Source organism: Charadrius vociferus, unplaced genomic scaffold (genome assembly GCF_000708025.1).
Source record: "Charadrius vociferus isolate BGI_N301 unplaced genomic scaffold, ASM70802v2 scaffold286, whole genome shotgun sequence".
NCBI lineage: Eukaryota > Metazoa > Chordata > Aves > Charadriiformes > Charadriidae > Charadrius > Charadrius vociferus.
In genome coordinates, this window is record NW_009648967.1 from 377,669 (window position 1) to 404,381 (window position 26,713).

A 26,713-nucleotide genomic window follows, 5' to 3' on the forward strand; every position below is an offset into this window, starting at 1 on the left:
GGGAAAGAGACGTCCTATTTTTACACATCGGTGGAGGCAGCCAGAAAAAGGGCAAGGAAAACATGGATGGAGAAACTGTACTGTAAAGACGGCCCCTGTGATGGAAATCTCCTTGGTCATAGTGTCATCTTGGAAAAACTGCATCTGCTGCTGAGACCATATTTATCTGTGAAGTCATTTGTGTGTTCTTACACTGCGTGCATTGCTCTGATATTTAAAATTTTAATTAATAATCATTGTGTCTGCTCTGAAGAACAGTGGAAGGAACAAGTGTTAACTCACATGGTCTGTAACTGTACACAGTTACTCTGTATAGTACTACATTTAACAGTGAGGGATTAAATTTTAATGAATGGAAAAATCTTTTGAGCTAACCCATGGAAAACGCATTTTTAATTTCTGACAGGTAGCAACTTGCATTGGGTTAGCACTCAGGATGTCCAGTTGTAAGATGCTGTGTGTTCAATGCAATTACGGAGCTCAAAGAAGACCCAAATTTCTCCTCAAGTCAGCTTTTCTCAGCCAGAAATAAGGACAGAAGAGTACCTAACATTGCCACTACCAGACAGTGACCTTCTGATGGTTACTCAAGTAGGTTTAAAGCCACCTCACCCTAGAATTTTTTGCCTTAATATTCACATTGAAAATACAAATAAAATCTAGAGAGTGAACTTTCTACCTTTCCTTCCCTAAAAAATTACTTGGAAGATAGAATTGCGTTCATTTTTCATCTGGGAGAAAAAATTACCACCCAAGGTTATGTGGTTGTGTTAATTGTCCATGATTCAATGCTTAAACTCTCTTGCATGAGAGCAGAGATGGGAGTGAGAAGTTCTGCACCGGCTGGGGGTTTTTCCACAGATGAAACAGAAGCACATTTTTTCCTTGAAAGGCCTTCCCACTGAAATAAAAACTTCCTGACAGTCAGGGGTGCTCCTAAATCCTTCTGCATGGGAAGCTTCCAGGCAGCTGACATTTGGCTGCCAGCAACCTTTGCACTTCAAAGCCCTAGATCCAGTGGGTTGGTTAACAGCTGCAGGTACCAGCAGAGGCCCATAATTTTCAAAGACTAAATAATAGCAATTTAGGAAAGAATCACAGCGTTAACAAAAGTAGTTGATCCCCTGTGTCTTAGAGAATAAAGCAGATTTTGTTTCCTACTGTCTTCAAATTGTGCCCCTTCATCTGTGTGTACACTAGTACTGCTGTGAACTCTATGCCAGGGTGCCTCTCCCAAAGGTTAAAAATAACTTTAATGGTCCACATGGGGCTATAAATGTCTTCTGCGAAACATCTGGAACTGCCACTGATTTGTATGCGAATGGTACCGAGCTCGCTTCTGCTAACGCAGATAGAAAAGCAATATTTGAAAGGTACTGATGATTGCAGAGTGAGTTTGCAAGTGCAAAATGCCCCAGGACCTCGCACATACCCACTTATGTGCTCTACATTGTCACTGCTGTGAATTGCTACTGCACTCGGTTGTTGCTAGGAATCACTGAGCGTGTGAGAGGGGGTATCGGGCTGTTTTGTAAGAAGATATTTGCCTTTCGGAGACAGAATAGGAATGTGAGGTTGTAATGTAAGTTTGTGATTAAGGAGCAGACTGTTGCTCTTGTTGAGCCGAAGGGCTGAAAACTGCAACCTCTTTGTGATCAATGTGTCCATGGGCAGAACCGTTCTTGAATCCTGTCTCCACTTATCATCAACGCAAACTGATCCATTCCTATTTCTGCAAAATCAGAGACATACACAGAGCTTTACAGATGCAGGACAAGTTTCAGAGAAAACTTGCCTACTGCAACACAAAGTAAATATTGAGTTTTAGTTGATCTCTTTACTGTTCTTATCATTAAAGAAAATAACATTTCTCAGGGCTAAAGTCCATTTATTTATCCCTGGAGCAATTCCTCTATTAGCACACCATGAAATCAAGGCCTGTTCAGCTACTGGATAGACTTCTCCAGCTTTTTCATATTCCGTTTGTTTTTGTCTGAAACTGCTATTGAAAATTCAATAACTTTCTCATTTATATACAAAGAGTATGTAAAGCTACCCCCAAATCTAACACAGAATCATGCAGATTCCCGGAAAACTGGGCCCAGACAAGGAAAACACCGCCTTTCCAGTGCCTCAGCATAGCTAAACTTGATTTGTTAGGCTGCTGTTTCATTGCTTGTCATCAAGATGTCTCATCAGTAGCTTAGATGCTAAGCCTCCCTTCCTATTTTACTCATCTGACAAAAAACATTGAAGAATATTTTCTCCCTACTGTATTTTTGGCCTTTAATTTTGTATACTGTGAAAGTAGCATTGGAAATATATATATTAAATATACACATAACAAACACTAAATCAGAGGAGACAAATGGTAATAACTTCAGTTTGTCAAATGAGGAGTATGCAGCTTTCCTAAACTAGATTCACATATTTGATATATAAATTATTATGATTTATTCATTTATGTTACTTTAGGATCTTGATCCAGTCTCATCCAAAATGAGACCTACAAAATAGGAGTCTAAAATGCCCCTTATATTGTGGTTTTCTTAAATATTGCTAAGCAAGACTAGAAGATGTGAGACTCTCGAGTTACTCTCACCCTATAAATCTTCAAACCGACCTACACCAATATTTCTTTTACATTTCACATCTTATTTGCAAATATAAAGCTCTAATTCTATGTTACTTTCAGTTTCTGTCATTTGCTTAGTATATCAAAATGCTTCAACCAGGAAAGACAAAGGACAAAAAAGGAGAAATGTTATGATGACACATAGCTTGAACTATTTTAATTTTATTTTGTCATGTCCTAACTAACAGAACATTGATCTTGAATGAAAATTCATCTTGTTTCAGCCATACTCCCATTTCATGTCAAACTATGACCAATAATCTGTGATAACCGTATGTGATTTCTGAAACATATAACGGCTTCACAAGCCAAAAACACAACCGTGCAAGAGCATTCTTTTTTATTCTTGCTTGTAAAATCAACTCCCTCATGCTTTTTAGGTTAAGCATATTATTTGTATTTTTATATTTTATACAGAACAACCCCTCAATTTTTCTACTTAAAGACAAAGCAAACAGCAAACTCTGTCCTCCCTCCTCATAGAATTCCCTTAAATCAAGGTAAAAGACTCAGCAGAGATGGTGGAAGGTTGAGTTCTTATTCTTACCATCACACCAGAGAAGGATCTGGAGGACAGAAAGTTGCCCAACAGATTTGTCTTAAAAGTGACAGCTACACAGATGCAAAATGAGAAACTGAAGGGCCTCTATAGCATAGAATCATAGAAGCACAGAATGGTTTGTGTTGGAAGGGACATTTAAAGCTCATCTACTCCAACCTCACTGCCACGGGCAGGGACATCTTACTAGATCAGGTTGCTCAAAGCCCTGTCCAACCTGATCTTGAACACTTCCAGGGATGGGCCATCCACAACTTCTCTGGGCAACCTGTTGCAGTTTCTCACCGCTCTCATCACAAAAAAAATTATGTTCAATGTAAATTTATTCTTTTTGTCTTTCTGTTTAAAACTATTGCCCTTGTCTTGTCACTAAAGGCCTTGGTAAAAAGGTCTCCATCTTTCTTGTAAGTCCCCTTTACACATTGAAAGGTTGCAATAAGGTCTCCCCAGAGCCTTCTCTTCTCAAGGCTGAACAACCCCAACTTTCTTCATAGGACAGTTGTTCCAGCCCTCTGACTACTTTCGTGGTCAGAAAGGTGCTAACAGGATATTTAAAAAATTGCTGTTATTGAGCTTCCAGTTGTGTTTATGCCAATTTCTAATTTTTGTATTACTGCAAATAATTTCTTCAATAACATACTAACTGTGGATTTACCTAATAATAGAATTGATAAAAAAATCAGACCTCTTGATTTTACATTTTTTCTGTCTGCCAAAAAGCTCCTATTCATTGATAAAATAAAATATAGACTGCCCAGGAACACTAGCAGGACAGCTAGTAGAAGCTAAACCTCCAGTAGTCAATGTACCTTTGTGAACAGTTTCTGTATGCAACTCTGATACTGCATCACCTGCTACGAGACTTTGCAGCCGCTCAAAAAATAGCCCTAAACCACACCATCTTAATACATTAAGGAATTGAATTCAAGATCACATTTGCATACACATCCTGGCAGTATTTATGTGCCTCAGGAATTCAAAGCACATACATTGACATTGGTTGACAAAAAGGACTAAGAGTGAAATACGCTTATGGGGCATCAGAGTCAGACTCTACTAGTAGTGACAGCAAGTAGCCCCAAATCCCTCTCTCATGAGCCTTAGCAGCCTCCAGACAGAGGTCATTAGTCTTGGGATTACACCACCCAACGGTCCATGGTCAGCAGTGAGTGCCCATGTGTGTCTAGCACAGCCATGCCAAGCTCTCCCCTGCCCGCAGCGAGACCTGAGTCAGTTCCCAGTTTACTTCTCAGAGCTTGTTTAGGTATAAGTAAACCAGGTTAATGCAGTCCTCAGAGCACATGGCACTTACTCTGCCCTGCACATGGGGACATTTTCCTCAGAGTCAGAGAAGACACCAGTGAGCCTTGCTGAAAACCTCAGCAGAGTGAGCAGGAAGCCTGGTTTACCTCTCTGCCTCTGAAGGAAGAGAGTTGTGATAGAAACAGACAACCTGACTACTGCTGCCTGGTGATTGCTAAGACAGACAAGATGCTGCTTCTCCACAGCAGCATTTGGCTGTAAATCATAAAGCCTCTACTGAAGACATTCGTTTATATTGCTTGAAATGAGCCAGCTTATGTGAATGGAATAAATCTGAGGACTATGTATATTTGGAAGGGAGAAAAAAAATTGCCGAAATAAAGTTGGCTAAGGAGCATCTACAGTAAGAGAAGCTATATTTTTTTAATTAGTGATAGTCTTTTTATATCGGAGCTCCTTTTCCAAAAAGCACAAAGATCCATTGAAAAACATGGCTGCTTGCAAGTTTTCTTTAAACAAAAAAAAGTCATTTTGTGACTACACCATGGAACACCTTTTAAGAAAAAAGAAAATGTACTCATTTCCTCTATTAGGAGCAAATTTACCCTCAGAGGTACAGTTAGGATTCCCCGATAACTCAAAACCAGCCAAATGTCATTTCACCCTATCAAACAATAAAAACACGTTTTGGTGAGAGCCTCTATGCTAGGCTTCATCTCAGAACAGATGATGACAGATGAGTCAAAGGCACTGTAAGTGGAAATGCTGACAGATCGTTAGCAGGAGGCTCAAAGATAGCATTTCTGTGCTGTCAGGTATATCAGACACACGGTGCAGAACATCCTTCTTGTTCTGTCTTGCACAGCGGCTGTGTCTGTTCAGAAGTGTCGGTGCTGCAGAGCGATATTTACACTCAAACTAAGTCCTGAGTGAGCACAGGGCTGCAGCAGATTTCAGCGGGGGAAAGGTATACGCAAATATGCAGAAAGTCATAACAAAGTGTTCTGCAAATTATTTAATAATAATGATGGTGGTTTTTAGAACTAAAACGATACCAACCTCACCTCAAAGTGGAGAAATTATTAATTAACTAAGTGGACTTCACACTATCCCTGTAGAGCCATGCGGTAGATTATGATCAGTAACCTGAAGCAAAAGGAAGTTAAATAGTAAGCCAAGTCTATGCAGATAGCTGGACTGGTAAAGCTGGTAACAGGCCTTGTGGATAAATTTCTGCATCCCCTGACTTAAAAGTGATCCCCCCAGCAGCCAATTTTTCTGGAGGGAAAAAGTGATACAGTTACAAACAACTTCAGGCATCTAACTGATCTGAGTTGTCCTATGTAGACCCTTACCTTTCCCTATTATTATTTTTTTTTACTGTATTTTTTTTTACTATATAATATTTTTACTATTTTTTAAAACTATATTATTACTATTATTATTACTATTACTGTTCTACATCCTGACAGGATGCTCTAAGTGCTTAAACTACTGTGTAGTAGATGGCGTGATCTGCTTCCTAACTGGCTTGAATCCTAGTTCCACTAAAGTGGACACGCTGATAATAAAACAACATCCAGTTTTTTAATTACTGAAATGGACTATAGCAATGCAACAGCAATGAAGAGGTTTGGTGCTCTCAAAAGCAGATGTTTGCTGTTTAAAAATACAGAACTACCCAGTGCACAAGGTGTTCACCATTGCCATGGATGTATACAAGTAAGGCCAGATATTTGTCTAGAACACTCTCACAAGTGTCCTGCTTTGATAATTAGTATATAAAGAGGCAATGGAAATGCAGATAACTTTTAAAGACTTTTCTTTTAAAATGCAGTCCTCATTGTCTACAGTTAAACTATTCTCATTTGGGGAGTTGCACCAGTTTATCATTCACTTTTTAAATTTGTTGATCCTGATTCTTCTTTCTTAATACTGCAAAATGGAAATCTACATTTTTCATGACGTGGCAGACTCTTAGGTTATGAGTCCATAAGGGGAAGACTTCTCTCCCCCTGCTTTCTCCCCGCCGCCCCAGTCCTATGCAGAGTTTTGCTAAAGGTCTGAGCTGGGCTTGTTAAAAGGATATAATGTCAAAGGTTATCATTCCCATGGTGTGCATCCTGTTAGTGCTGTCAGTCCACTTGGCAATGTCTGGAATACTAGGAGCTGCAGAGCATAGTAATTGTACATAGCTTTATATCTAGGACAGATGGACATCAAGTCTGTCAGTTGTTGACCAGAGGCACTATCTTTTTTAATTCTTTGTCTGCTATGCTGATCATGGTTTGCTGTGACAATTCTGAATGCTATTACAATAGAAATTTAAAGCCTAATTTTGCCTTTTGCCTGCTGTTACTCCTGCTTTAGAGCCATTTAATTTACATTTTAAAACACATGTAAGTTTGACTCCCACTATATGACCGAAGCAAAGCAACCAACTGTAACACAAAATGTCAGTCTACTTTTCTTTATGTATCCCAGCAAAGGCCTGACGTTTCTGCTTAGAGTCCGTTTTACATTCACAGCTCTATTCCTTGCTTTTCAGAGCCAGAAAAGAGAGCGCTGCAGAGCCGACAAGTAATGAGAAGCTTTGATAATGAAGAGTTTGAGGCTGGGAGAAGTAATGACACCTCCCTGGCTTCTCTGAGAGATTCCTTCTCCTCCTTTGTACATCTCCATCTCTGGAACTATACAGATATATTCCTGATCTTACATATCTTTCAACTGGAAGCAACATTGTGTGGATCTCAATTTGTGCTAGGGGGAAAAAAATATCCAATAACCATGATCTAGGCTGCAGAATTCAATATATTTTCCAGCTACCTTCCCCAAATCCCAAAGAGATATTTTAGGTCTCACTCAAGGCTAGCAGAGTTCAGATACCTGGCAATTTGTTTGGGTTTAACATATGAAACACTGAAAAATTCATAATGCAATTTTAATATTACATTTAAGAAAACTTTATAGCTGTGAGCTGAATTGTTGCATGTGGGAAGGAAACAGAGCCATCTAAAAAGGCTGTAGTGACCATACAATAAAAAGAAAATCACTTTAAACTTGCTGCTAAAAAATGCACGGTTTTACTCCACTTTTCCTCAACTATCTTAATTTCTAAATCCCACCTCTGATATTTTTTCCAACTACAGCAATGCTTGCTGTATGAAGCGATGATAAAGGTTATCATATTGAGCATGTGATTCTGTGACAATTAAATGTGGTTTGAGATTCCTGAGGACACAGACCTTTACCTATCAGTCATGTTCTGTCAGTGCTGGGAAGGCACTTGCACTCACTGTTAGACTAGCTATTAATTGTAGCTGGTTTGCCTCTCTCCTTTTCTGGTGTTAAACTAAATGCTGCTCCAGCTTCAAGTAAGGGCTACAAGGCAAAATTGTTTGAAGTAATCTAACCAGTTCAGCTAATATAAGACTAATGCCCACCTATGTGAGTGAGTGCCAACATTTCTCTCAGACTTTACATCCACCAATCTGTTGAAGATTTGGTCATGTATGTATGGCTAGATTGCCCTTTCCAAAAATACATTTGTTTTTCCAGAGCTTTTGCTGTCAGCTGCCTACTTAGAATCATAGAACCATTTAGGTTGGAAAAGACCTTCAAGATTGTTGAATTCAACTGTAAACCTAGCACTGCCAAGTCCACCATTAAACTATGTCCCTAAGTGCCACATCTACATGTCTTTTAAATACCTCCAGGGATGGTGACTCCACCACTTCCCTGGACAGCCTGCTCCAAAGCTTAACAACCCCTTCAATGAAGACATTTTTCCTCATATCCAATCTAAACCTCCTCTGGCACAACCTGAGGCTGTCTCCTCTCGTCCTATCACTTTTTACCTGAGAAAAGACACCAACACCCACCTTGCTACAACCTCCTTTCAGGTAGTTGTAGGGAGTGATAAGGTCTCCTCTCAGCCTCCTTTTCTCCAGGCTAAACAACCCCAGTTCTATCAGCTGCTCCTCACAAGACTTGCTTTCTAGACCCTTCCCCAGCTTTGTTGCCCTTCGTTAGACATGGTCCACCTCAATGTCTATCTTGGAGTGAGAGGTCCAGGACTGGACACAGTATTCAACATGTTGCCTCACCAGTGCTGAGTACAGGGGGACAATCACTTCCCTAGTCCTGCTGGCCATACTATTCCTAGCCAGGGTGCTATTGGCCTTCTTGGCCACCTGGGCACACTGCTGGCTCATTTTCAGCCAGCTGTCAACCAACAGCTCCAGCTCCTTTTCCTCTGGGCAGCTTTCCAGCCACTCTTCCCCAAGCTTGTAGTACTGCATGGGGTTGTTGTGACCCAAGTGCAGGACCTGGCAGTTGGCCTTCTTGAACCTCATACCATTGGCCTTGGCCCATCGATCCAACCTGTCCAGATCCCTCTGTAGAGCCTTTCTACACTCAAGTAGCTCAACACTCTCAGCCAACCTGGGGTACACTTGGTCCCCTCATTCAGGTCATTGATAAAGATATTAAATGGAATTGGCCCCAGTACTAAGCCCTGGGGAACACCACTTGTGACCGGCCACCAACTGGATTTAACTCCATTCACCACCACTCTTTGAGCCTGGACATCTAGCCAGTTTTTACCCAGCAAAGAGTACGCCTATCCTAGCTGTGAGTAGCCTGTTCATTCTCCAGCAGAATGCTGTGGGAAATGAAGTCAAACGTTTTACTAAAGTCCATGTAAACAACATCCACAGCATATCCCTCATCCACCAAGTCGGTCACTTTGTAACAGGATATCAGGTTAGTGAAGCAGAAGCTGCCTTTCATAAACACATGCTGACTGGGCCTGATCACCTGGTTGTCCTGTACATGCCGCGTGATGGCACTCAAGCTGATCTGTTCCATAACTTTCCCCAATACCAAAGTAAGACTGACAGACCTGTAATTCCCCAGATCCTCCTTGCAGCCCTTCTTGTAGATAGGCATCACATTTGCTAACCTCCAGTCAACTGGAATCTCCCTGGTTAGCCAGGACTGCTGAGAAATAATGGATAGCAACTTGGTGAGCACTTCCATCAGCTGCTTCAGTACCCCTGGGTGGATCCCATCTGGCCCCATAGACTTGTCTGTGTCTAAGTGGTGCAGCAGGTTGCTAACCACTTCCCCCTGGATTACGGGGGCTTCATTGTGCTCCCGATCCCTGTCTTCCAGCTCAGGGGTCTGCGTACTCAGAAAACAACTGGTCTTACTATTAAAGACTGAGGCAAAGGTGTCATTAAGTGCCTCAGACTTTTCCTTATCCTTTGTCACTATATTTCCCCCTCCATCCAATAAATGATGGAGATTCTCCTTAGTCCTCCTTTTGTTGTTAACGTATTTATAGAACCATTTTTTATTGTCTTTTACTGCAGCAGCCAGATTAAGTTCTAGTTGGGCTTTGGCCCTTCTAATTTTCTCCCTGCTTAACCTCATGATATGCTTGTAGTGCTCCTGAGTTGCATGCCCCTTTTTCCAAAGGTCTCAAATTCTCTTTTTTTTTCCTGAGTTCCAGGCAAAGTTCTCTGTTCAGCCAGGATGGTCTTCTTCCCTGCTGGGTCATCTTTTGGCACATGAGGATGGCCTGCTCCGGTGCCTTCAAGATTTCCTTGTTGGAAAGTGTCCAGCCTTCCTGGATTTCTTTGGCCTTCAGGACTGCCTCCCACAGGACTCTGTCAACCAGCCTCCTAAACAGGTCACAGTCTGCCCTCTGGAAGTCCAAGGGCAGCAAAACCATCACTTCATGATCACTGAAGACAGCCTCCAACCCAAGACAGCTTCCTACTGTCACATCATGCAGAAGTCCTTCTCTGTTCGCAAACAGCAGGTCCAGCGGGGTGCCTTACCTAGTTGGCTCACTCACCAGCTGTGTCAGGAATTTATCTTCCACACGTTGCAAGAACCTCCTAGATTGTTTCCTCTCTGCTATATTGTATTTCCAGCACACATCTGGTAAGTTGAAGCTCCCCATGAGAACAAGGGCTAGTGACCGTAAAACTTCTCCCAGCAGCTTGTAGAATACTTTACCTGTCTTTTCATCCTGGTTGGGTTGTCTATAACAGACTCCCACCATGATATCTGTCTTGTTGGCCCTTCCGCTGGTTCTTACCCATAAACACTTGACTCTTTCATCACCATCGTCAAGCTCTAGACAGTCACTCCCTAACCTTCAGCACCTCTCCTTCCTTCTCTATTCCTTCTGAAGAGTGTATAGCCATCCATTGCAGCACTCCAGTTGTGTGAATCATCCCACCATGTTTCCATGATTGCAACTACATCATAGTTTTCCAGCTGCACAGTGGCTTCCAGCTCCTCTTGCTTGTTGGCCGTGCTGTGTGCATTGGTGTAGATGTACTTTAGTTGGGATATTGATCCTGCCACCTTTTTCGGGGGAGAAGCCCTAATTCCTATGATGTGACTGTTCTGTGGCACTCCTGCGGTTTCTAACGCATTGACAACTGTCTTTGCTGCTGTGTGGATCTCCATCCTCTACCTCCACTGAGATGGCCAAGGTGCTGCGTGCATTAGTGCAGGGACATTTCCAATGTGCTCCAGTGTACTCAGCACATTGTGGAGCAGACTGGAGGACCTCAATAACACACTGTCTGTCAAATGCTGACATGCCACCCCCAGGCATATCTCTAATGAGCCTGGTTTTATCCCTTTTCCCCTTCAAATCTAGTTTAAAGCTCTTTCAATGAGCGCTGCTAACTCCTGTGCAAAGATCCTTTTTCTCTTTCAAGACAGGTGTACCCAGTCTGTTGGCAGTAGGCTTGATGTTGTGTAGACTGACCCATAATCAAAAAACCTCAAATTTTGCTGGTGACACCATTATCAGAGCTAGTTATTGATCTGCTGGGTCTTCCTGTTTCTTCCCTTGTTGTTCCCTGCAACTGGAAGGATAGAGGAGAACGCTACTTGTGCTCCTGATCTGTTAGCCAGTTGTCCCAAGGCCCTGAAGATTCTTTTGATTGCCCTTGGACTTCTTATGGCAACTTCATTGCTGCCTACATGAAAATCTTACTTAGTAAGGTTCTCATTCGAGTGGCTCACATTGGAAATTCTATGTTACATGCTTGTTTCTTGACAAATGTAATTCCACAACATTAAAATTCTGTAGCTTAACGTCTGGTAAATAGGACTCCAGATGTCAGATTCTTCTGATGTTAACATTACACCAGTGGTTTAGAAAGTGACACTACTGAGCTGAAGCCTTTTTCAAGGCCTAATGCATTTGGACACAAAATCTGGCTTAAAGGGATTCCCTGGTGGTGTAGAGCTGCAGTAGGAGCTGTGTCATGGCCTGGCAATGAAGCCATGGGCCTGCTGAGAAGCGCAGGTGGCCAGAGGACATAGTGCTAAGGGTATTCTGCCTGGAGCCAACACAGCCCTTGGAGAGCTATCACAACAGGTCACAGGTGAGATAGCTTGCATTTGCCCATGTTTGTCAACAATTTGACAGGAAACTTACCAACAGCATTCTAAGTTGTCTACCTGAAAATATCAGCCTAATCTGTCAAGCAGGAAAAAGTCATTAGTCTATCTTGCATAGGATATAGTCTTCCTAACTCCTACAACGACCAATGCAACTTCATGTGTTTGGTGTCAGACTGACAACTATCCAAAACTGGGACATCACAACAGCTAAATTCAAAGATCCTGTTTTACTTGCTTCATGCACCATGTGTATAGGCATTAAGTGTGGGTAGAAGTTGATATTGGCTGCTAATAGTGTGTGAAAATACCAGCTAGCATCTGTAAGACTGGAAGGTCTTTTGACAGATGAACGGCTTTGATTGGTTGACATAACCATTCAGAAGTGCTTGCTATTTTTCAAAAGTCTTATGCCATCTTCTAGCAATGATTAAAAATTATAAAGTTATTGACAAAATACAGCAGGTTGTTAATGAATAGCTTATTTGTCTTCTCTGAAATGTACACATTGTTGTGAAGATTTTCTTGCTGGCCACTGAACTTATACCTGGTTACTGGTCAACCTACAGCAATTTAAATCTGGCCAATCTAGTTCTCCGATCTAGGAGTATAGATAGGCTTGTCTCTTTCTCACTCCCAGACTAGTAATGCTCTGTTCCCAACAAGAATAATGACTGTTTTTTATTAAATACTGTAATGAAGCTATTATATTAAATTGTATATTTTATTAAGCAATTATATTAAAATGTATGTTAAATTACATTACGTGACCAATTCTCTGCAGTGGTCACTCTCTATTGGAAGCAGCAGATACTTTGGCTAACCTAAAGGGATGTGACATATCTCTGGTAGTCTGTTACTCCCCAGCAAATGAGATGACTCGGTTTCCCTAGGAAGAATACCTCCACTGGGACTAGGAATGTCATGGAAATGAAAAAAGTGGCTAGAGTTTTGATTTCCTTTTGTCTTTCAGTTTCATTTTATTTCACTGTGCTGAAGTGTTATTGTCTACACTTTAGAGCCAGGAAGAGTGAAGGATGTTCTCTAAAAATTTCCCTGCAAATTAATAGAATTCCTGCACTGCGAATGGTCTGTTTCCCCAGAGACAGTATTTGACAGTATTTGGAGCTTCATTTACAGAAAAAGAATTGTTCAGATGATTTGATTACTGTTCTTAAAACCGTAGTGTTTCATTCTGTATCTTTCAACGTAGAGACAAGTCAGCATTAATGCAGCATTCCCTTTTTCTGAATGCAGTTGTGTGCTTTGTTGTTGATCACACAACTGACAGAACACGGAGCCTTTGCATACCAATGTGCCATAGCAAAACCAGATCAATAGTTTTGAAGCCTTCACAAAAACAGATGTTCTCTAGTATTTTTCCATATAATCAGTTAATTGACTGCTTTAGTTAGAAAACACCCCTCTTATTTTGAAGCGAAATGGACCGTATCTTTTTATCTACCGACAAATTATATGTAAGACTGACTAACCACAGAATATCCCAAAATTAGTTTCTTTCTGACACAACCAGGTAATAAGTTCTTGAGGAAAGATACATGCTAGCTGACCACAAAACAACAATGAAAAAATTACCAAGAAAAAATTCTTGCCAATGCCTGAGTTAATTCTATTGACATGCATTTAACGAATGCTGTTTACTTGCCAGAAAATTAAACAAATAACGAGCACTACTTTAGCAAATCACTAGCTGGCTCAAGTGTTTTTCATGAATTAATCTTTCTTTTTATGAATGTAAGACAGAAAAAAAAGAGAGGAGATCTTGCAACCAGTAATGACATCTGTGAGCTCCTTCTGTGTGTTCTGCAACAGCAAAACACTGCCAGGGACTATAGCGAGGGACAGGGTTGCCATGCAGCCCAGCAAAACAGCCCCCTGAAAAGGCGTCCTGACCCACTTTCAACTACCAACTCTTGCTGACCCTTTGTTGAGTGAGAGGTTCTTCCAAGTTTTTGTTGTTTTCACCCTTTCAGTTCTCATTTCTAAAGGAGTGAGCCTGTCTCTCTCTCTCCTCGTTTCCTTCTTTCTTCCCCAGTATGCACAGAAGAAAGGCAGATTGTTTCTTGTGACTGTCTTTGCTTTAGTTAATTTAAAAAAAAAATAATAGATCTTCCACCCCTTCCCTTGTTAAGACATGCTGTGGAAGAAATATGGGTCTTGCCATCAACAAAATTATGATACAATTCCTTAAGGAACTCAGTATGATCAGAGTACTTCATCTACGAAAAACCATACTTTAATTGTTACTCTTGGCAACAGTGAAGGATAATAGTGTAATATTATACTAAATATTGCCACGTGCAATAGTAAAAAAAACTGTTTCAGTCTTGCCAGCAGTGGTGTGCAAACCCCCTTTTGAATTCAGGTTTGGATGTTGTGATTTAATCTAAATCTTTTGTTTCTCCTTCTTCCAAAACCAACAGAGGTTTAAAGAGCTGCATTTTTATTGGAACCATTTGCTCAGCCTAAGTTGCCAAAATAATTTAGTTAAAACTAGTGATTTTATTTGGGATAGCGTTGATTCCTGAGCTCCACAGAGGTCGAAGCACTTAGTTTGTCTTCCTCTTTTTCAATTCCACCATGGAGTCTACAGCAGAGGTCTGCCAGCTCAAGTTGTATTTCCCGAATCCCAGTCCCCCAGTTGAGCTTATCTATGCTTGTGACTTTGCACATATGGAAGACAAACCTTTTTTTCAGCCTTTTTCCTCGCTATTTATCTCCTGCAACGCATAGAAAAAATGTGTGGCTCCAAGGATTCAGAATAAGCAGGCTCCAGTGGTGCAACAATGCAAGTCCTGCTGCCAATGCTGCTACTGCTGGTGTGTTAGTGTGACCTCTCCTTTGATAATGAGTGACAGCTGCTGTGGAATGCCTCACGGGGTGTTTGCCTCTCTTGGGCAACAAGAGGAAAAACATAAAAATATAGAATTTTGGAACTGAGCTATGGAAAAAAAAAAAAGCTCTACTTTATGCTACTTGAAAAGAGTTGTTTGAACTTCAGATAGCTCCAACAAAATGATAATACAGTCACAATCTCCTGCCAAAACTTTTCAAATCCTGGGAAGTGTTTTACAATAACAAAAACTGTAACGTTATTGCAATTAAGGAAGTATCTATTTCTCACTGTGTTATGTGTTTTGTGTGTGGGCATGTGCTTGTAAATGGGACAAAACCAGGCTCTTGAATGTTAGAACCTTCATGAGATGAGCGGGTTCGAGTCAAATACCCATTTCTAAATCTATCCTCTGTAATAAGAGCCTGGTTTGGATCAAAAAATGAAAGTTTTTTTGGTTTGGTTTCTATTCCATTGCAGCAGAAATGTCATAGGTCAGAATGATGTATTAAAGATGCTATACGGTAGCAGTGCCTTGATCTGAAATAGATTAAAGCTAGGCTTCAGTTTTACAGTGAAACCAGGGCAAGGGTTTGGTGGTTCTTGTATATTACATTCTTCTTTTAGGAGAGTTTAGCACAAAACAGTTCAAATCTCATCTTCTAATGAGTATTGCAGTCTTGGGTGAAGTTCTTATGAAAAGAGAACCAGAAATAAGCCATTCCGGGTGATTTTTCAGATGAAATCCAAATTGAAAGCAGTAAGAATTTAGTGAATGTGAATCAGAAGCCAGTCTGTGTTGACATACAGTATTCTATGGGTTCAAGGTCTAGTTTTAACCCATCCTGAAAATATATATCTTATTTAATGGCACAAATGTTTACCTCTGCTTGCATTACAAAAGAGAAAAAAGTTAAAAAGATATAGCTTTAATACAAAATTACAAGACTGTACAAAAGTTTAGAAACCTACATGACAGCTGACTGAATAGTATGATTTCTGACCCATTGAAAGGCCTCATAGCTCGAGATTTGATTTTATCCTAAATCTGACGGAAATCTTAAATATAAATAATGTAGGTTGAATCATATAAAACAGAAATTTGAAAATACTGTTTTGTCATTTTAAATCAAAAATGTCAACAATTCTGAATGAGAACATGGTCTGAATCCAGAAATTTCTGTATTCTCAACTCTAGACTATCAGAATACTACCTATACATGGAAAAATTAAAAAACACCAATTTACTTAGTTTTCTGCAAGTAGTGCATGAAATAGGACTGAAAGGGACTGAGAAGATCTGGACAATGCATTTTGTAGCTGCCATTTTTGGGTTTAGCCATTCTAAGAGGTTTTCCTCATAAAAGAGAAGATAGGTCCCTTCAGTTTGAGCCTGAAAGTTCTCAAAACTATGCACAACATAGGGTGAAACAAACTAATCAAGATTATTTCTTTTCCAAAAACATCAAAAAAGATGTTGCCTCTGATGGCAAAGAAGAAAGGAAGCTCTCACCCTTATAACCAGCCGCATTCGTTTTCCAGTCGTTAGCATTCAGGTGTCCTGCACGTGAAGTCCTGACAATAATATGCTGAATGTCTCTCCAGGTCAGAAATGGACTAAGAAAAAGGGGAAAGACAAAGTCACAGATCAGACATATTTCACCAGAATGTAGGGATACAAGGTCTTGTAAGCTAAAAAGTATCCAAACCAAAACAAACCCTCATTTCTCTCCTCTGCTTTCTTTTGCTCCATTCAAAAGAATGTGTCCTGATTTTACAGAATTACTACAGGAAATTATTTATACAGCTGGGAGGTTTGCATTAAGAAGACTATAATGATATACAATAATATTCTATTATATAAAACTTAAGAAAGATGGAGCACATTTCACCGAGGCAACTCGTATGACCACCACTACTGTATGTTATCTACCTTGACCAGTGCAAAGGAAAGCAAAGCAAAATGTTGGCTTGCTGAAAAGCTCTACTAAATCTTGCTAACTGTGTGCTCAAGATGGCAATTCCTTTTGACTTTCAGCTCCTATTGAAGCTTTTTCAGGTGCCTTTGTTGTTGTTCATTTGGCTATTAACCCTGGTCTTGGAATTCACTGAAGGTCTATGTGTATTCTTCAAGAAGACCAAGCAGCCAGCATCGAATCTGAACAGTTACAGAGCAAGTGCCTGATTGCACAGATAGTATTCCTTTAAGGGATTCCTAATAACCTGTCCACCGGGAAGGTGAAAGAAGATGTTGTTTGCATTCTCACTATGACATTAATACCCCTTTATCTTTTATGACTAGAGCAAATCTTTAGGGATTATAGTTTTCTTGTTTCTCTTTGATCCACCCCAAGGAGAATTTATTTTCTTAGAAGATGATCAAAGGTCAATGGACATCATGGGGTATTTTTTCTTTCTCCTTCCAATTCCTTAGTATTTCTATCATCTCTAAGAAGATGAATAGTATTCCATTTAACAATGCAGTTTAGTAGAGGGAATGATAAACTGAGCCACTAAATAACGAAGAGGAAAAAAGTATTGTGGTGCAGAACATCAGTCATTCATTATCATCCTCAGACTATCACTATCTGCCCCTATCACACACACTGGCACAACTCAATTCCACTCAGTTGTAATGATGAAGATAGACCACAATGAAGTTTATCAGACCCAGCATCGGCTGTCTACACTGTCCAGGACTAGGCGGTCACTGAAAATCTGGGAAACTTTGGTTCAGTTCCTTAACACACACTCTTGTGTCTCTCAGACCAAGAAATCATTTGGGCCAGCAGCAAGTGACTTATTCTTGGCACTTATATTTAAAGCTGCAGCTTTAGGAGAAGTCAGTAGGGATGCAGAAGTTACTCCAAATCTGCAGTCAAGTTATTGATAGAAAAACTTGCTCCTAGCCTATCCTCTGTGCACAAGTAGATATATATTCATGGATATTAACCAATGGAAGTTCACCTGTGTCAGTGGAATTACTGAAAATGAAAACGAATTTCAGAACCATGGTCTATAATTCCATACAGGAGAGAACAACTTGGGACATATAGGACATTCAATCACATATAACTGATTTTTACACATTTTACTTTCTGATAGCCTTATAATCCATACGCTTGAAAATGAAGTAGGAGTTGCCTAAAAATGTCAGACTTCTTCCATGTAACAAGATTGTAAGGAATAATGCAAGGACAGCAACCAAACCAGTTAACTATACATACTTTTCTTGTTTCCTTTGCAGTAATATGAATTTAATTCTGAGTGTAACTTTTCCATTGCAGAATATTTCCCAGCGGGTGTGCATGGACCATGGGTATGCTAATGTAACCTAGCACCCATCTACCTACAGCTAGGACACCACAGGAAGTGGCATGTATTCTAGAGTCAACAAAAAAAGGCCTGCCTATGCTTGTTCTTGAAACAGGAAGAGGAGATGGAATAATCTGAAGAAGGAAGATGGTTTTGAAGTGAATCTCTTATTAGTCGTAGCCAGAATTTTTTATAATTTCTTCTAAGCTCTATCAACTCATGGGCATTCAATTTTTCTCTATTTTTGTCTACAAGATATAAGAGTATTCCCATGTTCAAATTATTCTCTTATTTTTAAGGAGAGCTCATGCCTTCTGTCCCTGAGCATTTATTAAAGCATTAATATGCCCATAGATACATTTTTTTCCTTAAAACGGAATTTCTCACACTAGACAGTTGGACTGGAATGAGAGTAATTGTTTATCCAGCTGAGCTGGTAAAAATGACAGGAAAAAAAAAGAAGAAAAAAATTGTCATGGAATGTAAGGAGTGTTAAGGGTTTGTAAGATAGGGTATGCTTGGATAGTCACGTAACATACTTCAAGAAAAAAAATCAATATGATTTTATACCAGCTCAGGAATTTCACCAGGAGCCTGTGTAAAGTCTTAGAAAAACATGTTTCAAGCCTTCAGGGAGACCTCCAGGAATCCCAGGAGCTGCATTCTTTATAATCTGGAATCTAAACAATCTGTTATTCTATAAAGCAAATTGTCCATGCTACTGGTGAAAAATAAGGCACTAAAATACTCCTCTCAACTTCTAAAGGAGAGATTCAAGGTAGGGCACACTCAACTGATTATTTAAAGAGGAATGGATCTATTGGTGGATCTCACTATCCCTAGATAAAGGATCTAAAGATATAGCAGTCTTCACCTGATAATATTAACCTGTCATAAATTGGACTTAGTCACTCCGTCAGCAAATGACATTATGTCTCAGAATCATGGTTTACTTCTAAAACCAAAAATCATGGCAGATCTTGAAAACTGAGCCAGTCACTGTTGTACCTACCACCCTTATCTAATAATAAAAAATAATGTAAGAATTTCTGGGGCATAAAACCTTGATCGAAGGTCTGATTTCCAGAGCATGCATGACATGGTATATAGCTGAATCACTCTGCCTCTTATGCAACCTCCAAATCTACTCGCTTACTGTATAATTCATAAGGGTTTTATGTTTTCTTATCAACGAATGGCAGTTTGGGCATATTTATATCTGAGAGATTTAACAGCATAAGAACAGTATTCAAATAATTTCCGAAGCCTCCTATGAGACCTTAACTATACTAAGAATTGAGCTATTGCCAGATTGAAATTTTCACTCTACAGTAGACATGTCATTTGAAACAAAATAGGTCTGCAATTGTTTGTCTATATTTTTTTTTTCAGAAACTCTAACAAAAAGAAAAAAAGACATTGGAATTATGTCAAAATAGCAGTTCATTTGGAGAAAGAAGAGATTTTTTCCTCGGTTTGTTTTTTGGGTTGTTTTTTTTTTTTTTTTTTTTTTTTTTTTTTTTCCAAATAGCCTAGCAACAAATTTTTATCCTCGTTTTTTTTTTTGGGGTTTTTTTTTTTTTTTTTTTTTTTTTTTTTGTTACCAGATAGCCTAGCAGCCAATTTTATAGCATCTGGAAAAATCACTGAATTGGTCAAATATTTGTAAAACATGTCAAAATAGGATCCTAAGTGAGTAAACAGTTGTTTGCTAGCCATGTGAGCCCCAGATCCAGACAAGATGTCACTGATGTTAATTGACTTACCACTTGATTAATCTCAGAAGAATTAATGGCTAAACATCTTGAAATGAACAAATGCATTAACAAGAACAGTACTAACTGCTTGATAATGGATTGATTTCAAAAAACGTACAATTTCCTTCCAGAATTTTTTTTTCAATGTCTCATCTGAAATTGCCTTGGGATTACACATACCAGACAATACTCAAAATCAAACCAGAATAAGCAGAAGTGAGAACAATTACATTCAAAAGTGCTTGTACAGCAGCCAAAAAATAATGAATGTTGTGTCCTTAACCAACAGTTACACTCCAGGGGTACAGCCCTCTTCTTTCAGGCTTCTCAAAATGTTTATTAAACAAGGTAAATGAGAAAAAATGAAATAGGACAAACAAATTATATTACAGTAATATTAATTGGAGATTTAACAATATCTTCAAGCAGGCTGTTTAGAAATAGTAGAACAACATTTTTGGCCAAATCTGATTTCTTCATTTGACAAGTAGTCTGCCTAGTGACAATTCAGTTAATCCTGGAAACTAGGCTCTATCCTTTTGCATAACGATACTGTACCAAAAATAACTGTTCAGCATAAAGAATTGGTGCAAGAGAGATGATTAGCAAAAATACGCAACAGAAAAATAGGGTGAAGCTTTGGTTTGGGTTTGTTTTTAGCAAAATGATATGGTTAGCAACATGAACAATGATTGCTACATTATATTCATAACCAGCAATTTGAATGTGACAAAGGTGGCCTAACTGAAAAAGTATTTCTTGCCAAAACAGCAGAGCCTGATGAGAATTGCTGGAAGAATACAATAAACTTTTCTCCAAAGAATCAAGGGAAAACACAGTATCACAGGGCGGATTAAGAAGAGGATCACCATTCAATTTGGAAGTATCAAGTGATCTTCTTTGGAAATCTGGCCTATGAGAGAACAGACATGGATAATTATTATAAAAAGGAGTCTCTGTACCCTAGATGTCTTGTGGAGCAGTAGGAGATAATTTTCATCACTAATTTCTGCATAACAACACCCTTAAGGGCTTCAAGATAAAATTATAAATAAAACATAAGAAATAGTTGTCTAGTTTATTCACACATTCCCATCACTTACAAATCAGCTGAATTGCCCCATGAGGTTCACAAACCTAGTACCTGTCCTAATGACTCCAATATATAGCCCAATGGGCAAGAATATTAGCAATGTTAATGGGAGACATTCTTCTTCCCCAGGTTGCATAAAGAGTCAGTGTGAAGACACCTGTTGCAGCACAGAACTTTAAGAGGGATGAGACATGAAGACAGTTTCTAAATGTTCTGTTTATCCTCAGCTTAGGTGTCTAAATGGCCTACACCGCAACCATTTTGTTCCCGGAAATAAGAAGGTACAAAAATGGACCCCAGTGTTTAACAATCCAGTCACGCACACATGGACATACAAAACATGTTTTTGACATGTCTGACATCCTTATAGGTTCTAATTGACATATATTCTGCAAATAATCCTCTTAACTTCCTGCTAGAAAAGTAAAGAATATTACGTGCTTTAAGTTTCTGCTCTAGTAGTTTTTTCCTGTTCTGACCTGGCAAACCACTGTTCATTCAACTAGTATATCAAACAAAACCATTTTGATATTTCAGAGTTAGCTCTCAGTTCCTTCTTTGCTCACACTTCTTTTCTAGGTTCCCGATTGCTTGTAAGAAATTTGCCATTTCTCCTTCTAATTTCTAATTCACATTCAATTTTACCCAATCAGATTCCTTTGAAAGAAATCCAGTCCTGCCTAAAGATGACAATCCCTCAAAACAATTAATGGCAATTGAAAATACTGTAAGTCAAAGCTCAGTTATTAGTCGTGTTAATGGAATATGCAATAGACCTCTGTCTAACAACATGTGCAATTAATGAAATTTTGGGAAAATCCCATCCTAGGATCAAAATTGCTGTCAGTAGCCTTTTACACAAATTGTCTTATTCCTCCTCTTTTTCCATTAATAGCTTAATTTAGGTACTTGACAAAGAAGACCAGTGATACACATCTGAAAACAAATTGCTGAATAATATTCATTAAGAACACATAATTTAAACTAATTACATTCTTAAGTGTCCTGATATTTGCCAAGTTTCACTGTGGAAAGACACACTGAATCTGTCCATTTCAGCAGTCAATAAGTAACTTCAGTCCACCACTCATACTTTAAACATATTAATCATAAATATCTCAAGCTCAAGAATTCAAGAATATCAGAATTTTCCATTCAAAGCTATAGCTTTTTGAGCATCTTTTCAAAGGCATTTGCCTGTACAACATCATCTTTATCCGTTTATGTCTGGCTCTACTTCATGTCATTCAGTTTACATTCGTGCAGCATCTCCATAGTTTCTGCAATGCATTCTAGTTTCTTCATGAGTCAGTGTTTGAAGGCTTTTGTATTGACTACAACCGTCTTTTGTATTATTTTCATATTGTTTTTTAGGATAGAATACAAACAAGTTGTAATATGACATGACAGATATATTCCTTTAGGTGAACAGCAGGATAAGCAGCCATACATCCTCTAGCAATGATGTTCTGGTGCACCTGTGTCAACCTGCAGTGCACACAGTGGTGGTAGACTCCTGAGACTAGAAAGTATTGTGTTTTTCCCAGAGATAGAAAATCCTAAGTGCTAGAAAGAAAACAATCAATCGCCCAGCTGCAAGTTGATAATGATGACTTTCTGAGGATAAATCCCTTGAGAGACAGGTACTTGAATCACATCTCTTATTGGGTCTTCTCTAGAAGAAGAATGAAATGGGGCCACCCAAAAGAAAGTGTGCACAGCCTGCTGAGGGACAACACCATGGAAGCAACAGCAACAGAAACCTTAGTTCAGTTGCCAGTTTTAGAACCAGCTGCGACTGTGCATGTGGGGAAGCCTTATCTTAGGTTAATGCAGGCAGTTATGATTAGCGTGGTACTCAGGCTATTGATTTGACCTATCTGACAAGTCCAATGATACTGATCACTTTTAATATAGTTGAGCTACAACACTGCAAGAAATCTCAAAAGAAAGACTGCGGGGAGACTGCAATCCAGCAAACCTGCTCCTCTTCCACCTTCCTCATTTTCCTCTTGCTGCAAGAACACAGACAGGGACAAGCAGATGGGGTCCCCACTCTTAAGGTGAACAGGCAGCAGCACCCCTAAGAGCAACTTCAGAGATCAACCCCAAGCAGCCTCTAAAAGCTGAGGCTGGGGAACACTTGGAGAACCAAGAAACTACAAGGGATAGAGCTGCCAAACTCTGAAAACTCTCAACTGAGCACATGCCAGCTGAGATTTTTAAAAAGCTTATAAAAGCAAAAGGCATTGCCCTGGCACCAGAACTATGATTACCCACTTGTTCTACTTCTAGCTGTTGCTCCAAAGCGCAGACACAGAAAAACTCAATGAAAGAGTTACAAGTGATCACAGCCGAATATATTATTTTTTTTTTTAACCTCGTCTTACTTTTAGAAATGCCTGGATGGAATTTTCTTAAAACCATTTTAAAGCAAGTTACATGGAAAATTTCAGACCGAATGATTATTCTTTGGCAAAGTCACATGTAACTGAAAACAGGACCTTAAAATGGGAAACACTGGGCAACCTAAATTCAGGAAAGTACTTCCAAGTCAATCTCAATATAATAACTGAAATTGCATAAGTGGCGCAGGTGGTTGAAGCTCAAGAGAAACATATGTTCTAAATTAAGCATTTATCTATGTTTACGTTTTTCAAATATTTCACCATCAAGAGCATTATTTTAAAACTACTCCAAAAATGCAAAGATTCACAAAAAGATTTCTAACTCACACAGTCTAGCACTCTCTTTTACAATAGGCAGTCAGCCAGTGATGCAAAGACCTAGCTAAAACTGATGGACTTAAATGATAACGTCTCCTTCTCTTACACTGGAAGCCTACAAATAGAGGTCACTTGACAGGACTTCCACAGTTCTCCTCAACTGTCTCATCAACTTTAGCCTCTTTATGAACAATCAAACCCTTCATAACTTTCACATAACACAAATACATTCTGTATCCAAAACTGCTCCTTGCCAGACAGTACACTGCTTTTCTCCTTTTTGTAAGAAAATCAATCAACATGGGAAGTACTGCATGTATCTGATCACTTTTCAGAAATCCAAAGTATCTTCCTCTGACACTCCTGACCCCTTGCAATGTAGACTCCATTTTCCTTTCATCTCAGTGATTGCACTTGGTTGTACTGCCTTTTAGAAGAATGCTGTGCATTGTCATTTTTCTGAATGGATCGTTGGTATCAGAATTCACTGAAATTCTTTATCTCTTCCCAGTGCTACCTTGTTCTAGCCTTGGTTTCATGTAACTAAAGACAAATGAAGTATCTAGGTCTTGTGAAGAGAATCATGGAAGAAAACAGACTCTTTCTGAAGCTATACTACTGCGTATAACACACAGAAGAAACACAGCAGAGTAATACTTCCATTTCAGGTGCTACTTCTTACTCATGTGACTCCAGTTTACATATCATCAGTTCGAAAACATGCATTGGCTTACAGATAGTGGAGCATGCAGTTTACTTGGGGATGTGTAACGTATTCTTCTGTCAGCAACAAGATTTTTTTTCAATTTGGCTTCTCCAAAGGAACATGGCACAATGCCCACTGGAACAAACATGGGCATTACTGTCCCTCCTGACTCTGACTTACCCAAATCTCAATTTCAAACCTTTCATCAATAAGAAAGGGTATTTCTGGTATCAACAGTAGATGGTACTATGCAATGCAAATAATTTATTTTTAGTAAGAACATTGCTGCCTCTGCTGACTAAGTTGATTATACTTTGTATGCATAATTGCTGGTTTACAATTAGCAAAAGTCAACGTTATGTAATGACTAAGAAGTGCAATACACAAGCAAGCATTTATTCATAGAGCGTGAACAGGATACTAGATACACTGGGAACCATCAGATAAAACAATTAACTACCTGAATACCATAAGAAAACCATAGAATATGAAGACTAAGAGATGTCTTTTTTGTGTGACAGTTGATGTATATCTACATCTCTGCATTACGCCTTCGGGCATTCCAAACAGTCTGAAATTCAGCTACATTTCTTTTGTTCCTGAAGGAAAACAAGCCACTTGATAATCAAATACCAGACCAGAAATAAAAAAAGATGCACTCGCGTTATTTGAAATTGGGGTAGTAAGCAGACTACAAATCCGAAAACAATTTGTTGCCAGGATTTCAGGAGCAGATCTCAGTTAGGAAAACCAACTAAGTGGAGGGTTCAAATCAGTAGGCAGGTAAGATGTCCTCCATCAGCTATTTGCCAATCCTACCATATGGGGCTTATCAAAGAATGAAACTGGCAGGTTGGAGTGGAAATCTGCCTTACTTATTTTCCATTGGTTTAATGTACCTTTGCGTGTGAGTTGAAGAAACCTCTTGGCTGTTCTAACTCATATGCAGGCCAGACTACTGCTCTGTTCACCTCCTGATGTCTCCCAGGAACAGAACTTGGCTACTGGGGAAAACCGATCTCATAAGCTCAAAACCCTCCCACGGTATAATTTGTTGTGTTTTCCAGCACAAAGTGAAATGAAACTATACATTATTACAGACATATTCAAGAAGCATTCAGGACTAAATGCTCCAATTTTCAAGCAGCTTGTTGTACGAAGAGCATAACTGACTTTGCAAAGCCCCTTTCCAACTAGTCTTTTTTAAAAATCTCATAAACACTAGTGCTACTAGCACAGGTGCTAATATGGAATCTAAGGAAGAATCTATGTAAATTCAAACTCTGTTTGAATGCAAACTAGTTCCAGTAAGCCCTTACATTAAGCCACAATATCATGTGTCCTTTACATGCTTCATATTTTAAAAGTCTTCAAACCTTTTTTTGCATATTTTAATTCCCAGCACCTATTTAGGATCACCTAAACTGGCAGGTATCAGAGGTGAAACAAGGTGAATTTTCAAATCAGAAAAAAAAAAAAAGAATTACCATTTGGAAACTGCTTAAAATAATCTGAACAGATTTCATACAAACAAATTCCAGACAATAACATAGAATATATTATGATATGTTCTCCTTGTAATATTAAAGACCTTACTTCATAATCTATAACTTCACAAGACAAAAGGTTTCTCCAACCCTAGGACTGGATTAAGTAATGCACAAAAACCCCGCATGGGAAACTGGAAATATTTCTCTCTCCAGTTTCCTTTTTTTTTTTCCATTTTTTTTTTTCCCTTTTAGCTTTCATGGCTGTGTTCAGAAAATTACTTGTAAGTACACATAGCAGAGAAAAGTTAGTGAAAGGAATCATTTTGCATCATTAGCTTTTTTGCATCATCTCTCAGCAGTCCTGGTAAACCGGGGAGGTCCCAGCTGATTGGAGGTTGGCAAATGTGACACCCATCCACAAGAAGGGCCGGAAGGAGGATCCAGGGAACTATAGACTGGTCAGTCTGAACTCAGTACCTGGAAAGGTCATGGAACAGATCATCCTCAGTGCCATTACACGGCACATGCAGGAGAATAGGGTGATCAGGTCCAGTCAGCATGGGTTTGTGAAAGGCAGGTCATGCCTGACAAACCTGATCTCCTTCTATGAAAAGGTGACCCTCTTAGTGGATGAGGAAAAAGCTGTGGATGTTATCTACTTGGATTTTAGCAAAGCTTTTGACACCGTTTCCCACAGCATTCTCCTGGAGAAACTGGCTGCTCATGGTCTGTACAGGTGTATTCTTTGCTGGGTAAAAAACTGGCTGAATGGCCGTGCCCAGAGAGCAGTGGTGAATGGAGCTAAATCCAGTTGGTGTCTGGTCACAAGTGGTGTCCCCCAGGGCTTGGTGCTGGGGCCAGTTCTCTTTAATATCTTTATC

At 39.3% G+C, this 26,713-nt stretch overlaps 1 protein-coding gene across 1 annotated transcript in view; it reads right to left on the minus strand.

Moving 5' to 3' along the window:
• The window catches only part of PCSK5 (proprotein convertase subtilisin/kexin type 5), a 237,051-nt gene that overhangs the window by 94,508 nt on the left and 115,830 nt on the right, over nucleotides 1–26,713 (minus strand). Inside the window, 1 exon segment of the mRNA XM_009887718.1 lies at nucleotides 16,259–16,362. Within this exon segment, the coding sequence (XP_009886020.1) occupies nucleotides 16,259–16,362 (104 nt within the window).